The 9,017-nt window shown below is 37.0% G+C and overlaps 1 protein-coding gene, 1 long non-coding RNA gene and 1 other non-coding gene across 3 annotated transcripts; all 3 read right to left on the bottom strand.

Annotated features, from left to right (window-relative positions):
• Nucleotides 1–2,531, bottom strand: LOC133318072 (cleavage and polyadenylation specificity factor subunit 3-I-like). The gene is made up of 2 exons (XM_061520015.1): nucleotides 2,053–2,531; nucleotides 1–1,875 (listed from the first exon to the last, which is right to left on the bottom strand). The coding sequence occupies exons 1-2, from the start codon at nucleotides 2,491–2,493 to the stop codon at nucleotides 241–243; spliced, it is 2,076 nt and encodes a 691-aa protein (XP_061375999.1). The 5' UTR covers nucleotides 2,494–2,531; the 3' UTR covers nucleotides 1–240.
• A 107-nt stretch (nucleotides 2,532–2,638) lies between these two features.
• On the bottom strand, nucleotides 2,639–2,712 carry TRNAR-UCG (transfer RNA arginine (anticodon UCG)). Its single transcript has one exon. It is a non-coding gene; the product is annotated as a tRNA-Arg (tRNA).
• A 4,642-nt stretch (nucleotides 2,713–7,354) lies between these two features.
• LOC133318039 (uncharacterized) lies at nucleotides 7,355–8,787 on the bottom strand. Its single transcript, XR_009752423.1, has 3 exons — nucleotides 8,705–8,787; nucleotides 8,346–8,420; nucleotides 7,355–7,621 (listed from the first exon to the last, which is right to left on the bottom strand). It is a non-coding gene; the product is annotated as an uncharacterized LOC133318039 (long non-coding RNA).
• Between the last annotated feature and the right edge of the window lie 230 nt (nucleotides 8,788–9,017).

The raw sequence follows: 9,017 nt of genomic DNA, 5'->3' as shown, positions 1-9,017 counted from the left end.
TCAAAGCCAGTACATGCCCTTGAGTATCCAATTAATAAAAACTGAATAATAAATTAAGATTAAATGATTAAACATTTGAAATAAAAATAAAAATAAAGGAGCTGGAATGTTGTGTCAAAGTTCATGTTAACGGGAAAGTAACTACATGTTATGATAATTGTCTTAAGATGGTGGAGTATGTTTTAATGTCATGAGCACTGCCATTTCACCTTGTCAAGACAATAAAAGGAGAGGAAAGAACTACAGTGCAGGTAGAGGAATTGGCTTCACAGAAATTTTAATACGCCGGAATGCTGTTCTTACTCTTTCCTTAAGGCCTTCATTTTCACTCTCAACCTCCCCACTTTCTTTGTCGAGCTCTGCCACATTCCCATCAATGTTAATTATCAACTTCCCATTTTCTCCTACCTTCACATCTCCAAAGAGTGCAACGAGGAGGGCAACCATGACCTTCTCTGTCTTCTTCTCATTCTCTTCCTCAATTTTTATGGCATCCGATTCATCCATTATTTTTGGGGCCTCACGGCTCATATTTAAAACTAGAGAAACAATTGAATCTGACACCATGTCACTAATGGGGTCTGATGACCAATGCAAGGAGATATGCTTCTCAGACTCATGCTTCACTGTCACGCACCTATGGACATGCAATGTTGGAACTCCAGATTCTTCATCCACTAAGGGCTCTACACTCTCATATAGGTGTTTGAGTCTATGCTGTATGACACAAAAGGCACCTGAATAAGGGATGGTAATTCTCTGACTAATGTTTGCTGTTGATAGCTGTGAGAAGACATGGAGATCTTCAGGTGCCATTATCTGATATGTGAAGCCTTTTTTTACTAGCAAACCACTGACAGTTTCACCAACTTCTGGTGTCTTTTCGGCCAGCTTGCCAATGGTTTTTGCCATTTTCTGCGAATTGAAATACATCTCAACAGACTGACAGTTTTTTGGAGTGAGGATTTTGGTGTTACGATCAGCAAATTGACCCATGAGCTTCTGTTTGAGCCTCCCCATCTCATTAGCTTCCCCATGAACGAGAATTATGTTGGGAGGATTGAGCTCTTCTAAGAAAGCACTTGTTTGAGCAGAGTCAGCATGAGCAGAAAAGGAAATGTAGTGCACCTGCATGTTGAGAGGTGCAGTGAGTCCATTCATGAGAGTAACTTCCTTGGGTTCATTGATGATGGTTTTTGCCAGTGTCCCTTCAACAACATACCCTGGTATAATGCAAGCATTTTTTTTGTCAGAGCACCACATATCAAAAAATTGCCGTGACAACCCACTCTGAAGTCCACTAGGGCTTGCCATCATCACAGATGGTCCAACATCCTTGAAAACTTCAATGTTACTTAAGGCCGATATGTACTTGAATGAAAAAGGATTGGACTTTGCATTTTGGATCCGGTCATTCATGGAAAGGGTGTATGTCTCGTACACAGTCAAACATTTTTTAGCAAGAGGAGAAGCATAATAGATTGGTATATTCTGGAGCTCTGGATGATTTGCCCAGTATTCATCAAGAATGAGGAGGAGCTCCTGTGCACGACCAAGCGCGAATGCGGGAATCAACACACGACCCCCTTGAGAAATGGTTGAGTGGATAACATCAGTGAAGCGTTTTTCACGCGTGTGGCGAGGCTGGTGGTGCTGTACACCATAGGTGGATTCTATAATGCAAACATCAGGGGAAAACTGTGGTGTTTCAGCAGCACGGAGATGTCTGTCTTCCTCGCGTGAATAGTCTCCTGTGTATAGGACTCGAACACCTGCAATGTCAACCATAAACATAGCAGCACCAAGGACATGGCCTGCAGTATAACACCAGAATCGAATACCGTTCACTTCAACCGTTTGATGGAAATCAATAACCTGCAGTCAAGTCAGTAATTACAGTTAGTGTTAGGAAATCAAGTCAACAACATGCATATTACATATATTAATAACAATACATAAAATATTGAGGTTATTGAATACTTGCATCAAACAGTTGGAGTGCACAAGTTAATTTTAACAACAACATCAATAAATAAAACCATGAAAACATACCTCAATTTTATCCATGGAGCGGTTGATGTCGTGTTCATCGAAGAGCATATCTTCAATAGAGACCTTGCTGACTTTGACAAAATCAGACAAGAGGAGTTTGTAAATGGCCTTAGTGGCGTAGGTCATGAAGACGCGACCTCTGAAGGTGGTTTTTTCAAGAAAATAAGGTAAAGAAGCAGCGTGATCCAAGTGAAAGTGAGTGATGAGAAGGACATCGACGGTAGAAGGGTCAATCTCGTCGAAGTATGGCAAAGCAGCCATGCCGGAATAAGCAGGGTGTATTCCACAATCGAACAATACTGTTTTGCCTTTGTATGTCATGTAAACACATGATCGACCAACTTCGTTTCCAGCACCTAATGGCGTCACTATCAGTTTTTCTTCATCTCTATCTCTGTTGCTGTTGCTGTTTCCACTTTCACGTCTCTTCACTGAACCCATTTCCTAATTCGATGAATCTCTGATTCACTCTCTCTCTCTCCCCCACTTCTACTCAGCGTTAGAAAAAAGCCCTACTACCACTATTCTCACCCTTTAAAACGACGTCGTTTCGTCCCAAATTTCCAGAGAATAAAATGCAAAAAGCCGACCACAGTGGGAGTCGAACCCACGACCTTCTGATCCGAAGTCAGACGCGCTAATCCACTGCGCTATGCGGTCGTATTTGTTATGTCACTTCATAAAAGTTGCTTTATTATACTTCTCAATCACTAAATATCTTCCGGTGTGTTGTACTAAAAAAAAAAACTTCCGGTGTGTGCTCAAAAATTGTACCAAAATGTTTTTTTTTTCTTTTAACTATTATAACACCGCAGTTATTTTATTTTTTATTTTTTTAAAAAAATATTGACTCAATTACTGGAAAGCCTCATCAAACCATGCTTCCTGACGAACTTCAGTGATGACTGATGACCTTAACGAATCTGATACTTTTATGTTTCGTTGCCCAATTGTATTGATTATTATTATGAGAGAGCAAACACCCTTTGATATTTTTAACCATTTTTAAAACAACCAATATTCTATCATCCAACGGGATCTGTCTGGTTTGGAAGAGTCTTTACTAAAACAGCTACTGAACCACTTTCTTAATTCGCAACTGTACTAAGCTTTCATGATGCTGGTGCAGTTATGTAAAACACGTTCAATATTTCTTTGGGTATATTTCAATTTGCACATGCGGTGGTTTCTTGTGTAGATTTTTATTTTTGACTTGGAATAGCTGCCAGTTAGCTCAAATATTTATAGTTTGGCTCAAAAGTCAAGATTATATTTTTTTTGAGAAGGTTATGTTTACCATCATTTTAGATATACTCCTCTTATGATCTATTTAATAGAAAAAATTAGCTTCTGTTCATTTTGAATTAATTTAATAATAATTAAATACGTGTTAGTAAGAATGATAATTCTAAAATGATAATAAGTATAATGTTAATGTTGCAATTGAATGAGTAACAAAGTAACTATTTAAATTGGAAAATATTTTATTTGTATTTTTGATTATTACTAAATTATTAAATTTTTGAACCTTATGTTTAATATTGATAAGTGAGAAAGAAAATTAATGGAATGGTAATAATATTTTGAGTATTCTAATAAAAAATGATTCAGTTAAAAGAATTTTTGTTATAATCAAGATTTTGTAGTAATTTTCTTAATTCTTACATAACAATCTTAAAAGACAAATAAAAAAGAAGAGAGAATATTTCAAGAGATGCAACCGGGATGATGGATATAAATTGTTTTATGTAATACACACAAAAATAGATGAGATCTGTTTTTTTTTTATTTCTCTCTCTTCTCCTTAGTGGGGTCCTATTTATTTTTGTGTATATTGCATGAGACAAATTGTTTCATACAACATAAAAAAAATCAAACCCATAATAAACGTATCCAATTCTTATCAATACATTTTCTTTATGTTTTGTGTAACCCATATATATATATATATATATATATATATATATATATATATATATATATATATATATAGAATGAAGGTACGGACAACATTTAGATTAAATTTATTAATATTTGTTGATGTTCTTGAATTAAAAAAAAACGTGTGCCACACCAAAAAAAAAAAGTGTATTATGAAAATACTTAACATCTATTAAATTAATATAAAATAATCAGCAAATTCTTATATTAAGAAATCTCCTTTCTCAAAGTTAGTAAAATTATCAAAGCAGAATAAAGAGCACGTAGTGTCTACAGGAATTCAACTCCCAAAAACAGTGATCAATCTCACCAGTTGAGGCAAACAAAAATTCTAGACGTGGGTGTTTAAAATAATTAATATTTAAACTAATTTATGTTTAATTTATTTGATATTAAAAATATTTATAATGAAAATCTTATTAAAAAACCGTTGGAGAAAAAGAAAAGAAACAGAAGGCACTTTTAAATTTTATCTTAAAAATTAATCTGATCAAAATATTGCTATCTAGTCAGTAGTCACAGGTCCGGGTTCATAGTGTTTTCGAAATATTAAAAATAAAACTTTGATTTGCATTATTTTCCACCTAAAAACCCATGACTTCAAACTAAAGAGTTATGTGGATTAATCATAGAGCACATCTAGTCATAAATGAGGATGATAAACCCTCCAATTATTTGAAGGTAAAGAGAACTCCAAATTAGAACTCGCAAGCAAAAGATCCATATTTGCCAACATTTGGTCATATCTAGATTAAAAGGAAAATGTTAAAATATAATAAAAAGGACATTGGGGCTACCACCCATAAAGATGACAGCCTCCAGCGAGCGAAACAAACGGAAAATCAATAGGCTATAGTAAAGTTACGCTACAGCATTGGTGGTGGTGGTGGATACACAACAAAAGGGAGAAAATAGCAGAAAAAACTGTAAACACACAAGATGCTCAATGAACTTAAAATATGCAGAATAACTTAAATTAAGCTTTGGACATCCATGAATCAAAGCCAGTACATGCCCTTGAATATCCAATTAATAAAAACTGAATAATAAATTAAGATTAAATGATTAAACATTTGAAAAAAAAAAAAAAGGAGCTGAGAATGTTGTGTCAAAGTTCATGTTAAATATAATAGTCCTAACTCAATTAATTAGCAAATTACATGTAGTTAAATAATTAAGCATGTTTTAGTGAGTAAAATTAAGTATAAGGCTTAATTAAATGAATCTGAGTCATTTTGGAGTTAAAAAGTGTACTCAGTGAAAATTAAGGGGTATAAATTGGTACTGGCAAAAGTGCCCAAATTATAAAAATAAAATTGTAAATATTCCAGACTTTTGGGTAAAGTTTGGTAATTATTGGAATTAAATAGATAGATGAACCGATACCCACATATTACCACTTAACCTATGTTAAGTGATAAAGTAACTAAAGAAAACCCATCTCCCCCCAATGACCCGTCGAACAGCAACAGAAAGGAGGAGAAGAGAAGAGAGTGAGAAGAGAGGAAGGTGAGGGGAAAACCTAGAGATTGTAAATCTCAATCATTTTGAGTGATTCAAAAGCCTAAATCGCTTAGAATCTCGCCATCATCATTAATCCAAGCTTAGTTCTTAGTGGGGAGCTTTGTGTGGTGAGATATTTCCCCAAAAAAATTCGGCCCTTTGGAGAAATTGAGGTGTTTGAGAGTTTCTACCTCCATGGAAGCTTGAGGTGCCATCAATCCTTGGTTGTGTGACCATTGGTGGTAAGATTCTAACCCTTGAACCATGTTTTCTTGGAAATTTCATGATATAGGGTTTTGAATGAATAGTGTTATGGGTTTTGTGAGAATTGGAGTAAATTGGCTATGTTGTGGTAGAATTGAGACTTAGCACATGTTGAGAAAAGTGCTAAGGATGACATTTAATCGGTGGAAATGAGCCGAGATAGTCATTTGATAATTGTTCATAATATTGGAAAATTCATGCTTGGATTGGTTAGTATTCTAGCATGTTGAACAATTAGTGAGTTGAATGATTGATTGTATCCTTGTGATGTCTAGGATTGAGACATTTGGACCGACCGTGAGTGATCAACCATTGGAGCAAGCTATGGAGCTTGATTAGCTCCATTGGATAGGTGAGTTCATGCTTATGTTTGGTATGAATTGTATAGCTTGGTTGATAGCTATGAGATGCTATTGGATGCAATATGTGTTAATTGCATTAAACCTTGTGTAGGTTTTGGTTGAGAAATGAAGTATTGTAATTGAATGACTGTGGAACCTGTTGGTGGTGAACGAAGGGAGACTGAAGCATTGAGGTAAGCCTTCGGACCTTGAGTGTAATTCCCTTGATTGTTCCACCAAGCCCTGAAAGGGTAGTGGTTGTTGATAGTGTATATAAATGCAATGAAATAGTGTAATGCTTTGTTATACATATGTGTATGCATTTGGTGTGGCATAGTGTAACACCCCGTTCTAGAACCGGTTTGTTAACATCGCATTATGATATTAAGCGCAGTTACAATCACATTGGCTCAATTAAAATCCAGATAAGTTTTTCTTTTTAAAATGACGCCGAATTTAAAATAGCCAATTGCGTGATCATAACCATATTACCTTGCGGAATCAGATAAACCAAGCTTAACATCATGTTCTTATTCCATTTTTAAACCATTAATTTACTTCTTATTTATTTCCCAACTTCTACTATATTGTAGATCTCTTCGTTAGCTACGCGTGGTTTCAAACCGCTCCTCATTTGGAGCTCTGTAGCTCAAGTTATGACAATTTTACTAACTCAGGTGTATGCTGAAAAACTACGCGGGTAGGGCGCTTAAGCTCGCTCCAGGGCGCTTAAGCGCCCACAGACAGAGGGAATTTACATTTTTTAGCCACCAAGGGCGCTTAAGCTCGCTCCAGGGCGCTTAAGCGCGCTACCTGGGCGCTTAAGCCCCCATTTTGGGCGCTAAAGCCCCATGCGGCAGAAAGCTTTTGGTCTTCACAGGTGCATCAGGGCGCTTAAGCCCCCTCATGGGCGCTTAAGCCCCCTGAGCAGGCTTAAGCCTCCATTTGCAGGCTTAAGCCCCCTCTTCTGGGCAATTTCCTATACTCATATTTTTCATGCATCTTTCTTGGGGAATCAATCCTACACATTTTACAACCTATTTAACAAGCTTGTGATATCCCTATATCATTGCTCAACTCTCATCCTCTCATCATTGATTTAACGGAAATTGGGCAGCATAATCTTTGTTTTCTCAACGTTTCCCAACTTAGCACAAGGTACCTAATTGACTTTCCAGCTCAACATATCCAATACATAAAAATACATTCATGCATTTAACTTACAGTAAGCATCATACACCAATATCTTCATTACTTACAATATTACATCATGTCTTAATTACAAATCTCATATACATGCCAAAGGACTTAGCTACAAAATGAACATGATCAAAGCAAGTAACCCTGTATCAGATACCCATTACTACTACAATGATCATGCACTAAGTCCTCCAAAATACATCATGTGGCATCAAAATATACATATAGCAATGCTAAATGGCATGCAACTCAACATGTCCAGCTATCAGGTACAGTCTACTCACGCTTCTTGCCTCGATCAACCTCACCTCTATCAGTACCTGAAATGATGCCCCACAACACGGGGTGAGATATACGAATATATCACAGTAAACCAGAGGTCCTTGGAGATCACTCCACCCTAAGGTTCACTTTGATGTACACATAATCATAATAGCTTAACACATTCTTATCCACAAGCATCACATGGACTTCCAAGAGAGATCCACTATGGGCTGTTTCTCTTAGGCTCTTACCACATGGAGATCCACATAGGGCTGTTTCCAAGGGAAGTCCTTTCCTCAATCTAGGAACCTCCAAGAGGGATCCACATAGGGCTGTTCCTCTTAGGCTCTAACCACATGGAGATCCACATAGGGCTGTTTCCAAGGGAAGTCCTTTCCTCAATCTAGGAACCTCCAAGAGGGATCCACATAGGGCTGTTCCTCTTAGGCTCTAACCACATGGAGATCCACATAGGGCTGTTTCCAAGGGAAGTTCCTACCAATCATCCTCATCATAATACTATCACGCATAACCTCAATCACAATCCTCAACCATTACCTCATTCATTATTGCTACTTCTATAATCATTCCTCAATTACTCTTAAACAATCAAACATCAACCAATAATCATCAATCAATCATAACATGTATCAATGCATGAATCAATGCATGAGCATACAATCACTATCATAATTACATATCACATCTCATAAACCATTTCTCCTCAACGGAGTATGGTGGAACACTCAATGGGATCAACCACAAGGTCCAAAGGTTTACCTTGCTCTTTGAGCTTTCCTCAATTGCACACAACCCCAAGGGTTGGTCACTCCACTTGGTCCTCTTGCCTCAATCCTATCAACACAAGGAATACAATCAAACAATGCTAACAATGCAAGGAAATCCATAGTTCCAAGCCTAGATTTCTCCAAACATCAAAGCATACTAAAATAACACTATAAACTCATTTCTACCGATTAAATGTCATTCCTAGCATTTTTCACAACATACTCTAAGCCTCATTCTTCCTTGAACATAGCCAATCTACTCAACATTTCATAAAAACCCTAAAACACTATTCATTAACCCTAAACTCATGCAAATCTCCAAGAATCATGTGAAAGAGAGTGGAAACTTACCACCAATGATCACACAATAGAGGAATGAGTGTTCCTCAAGCTTCCATGGAGGTTGAAACCCCCAAAACCCCAAAATCTCACAAAGGGCCGAATTTTTGAGGGGCAATATCCCTCTCCACAATGCTCCCCACTCAAAACTAAGCTTGGATTATGAAAGAGGAGAAGATTTAGAGTGGTTTAGGCTTTTGAACGGATGGATTTGGTTGAGGATTGCTCCACCTAGGGTTCTCCCTCTCCTTTCCTCTTCCTTTTCCCCTCTTCTCCTTCTTCTCTTCTTTTCCTCTCTTCTGCACGACGGGTTGGGGAGGGACAA

This window comes from Gastrolobium bilobum, unplaced genomic scaffold (genome assembly GCF_033153095.1).
Source record: "Gastrolobium bilobum isolate Gb01-03AN ecotype WA unplaced genomic scaffold, APGP_CSIRO_Gbil_v1 utg5420, whole genome shotgun sequence".
NCBI lineage: Eukaryota > Viridiplantae > Streptophyta > Magnoliopsida > Fabales > Fabaceae > Gastrolobium > Gastrolobium bilobum.
This window is presented reverse-complemented; position numbering and strand designations above follow the sequence as displayed.

Coding starts and splice junctions, on each gene's coding strand:
- LOC133318072 (XM_061520015.1), bottom strand. CDS start 2,493: ATGGGTTCAGTGAAGAGACGTGAAAGTGGAAACAGCAACAGCAACAGA. Junction 1,876..2,052: donor GCTCCATGGATAAAATTGAG/GTATGTTTTCAT, acceptor ACTTGACTGCAG/GTTATTGATTTCCATCAAAC.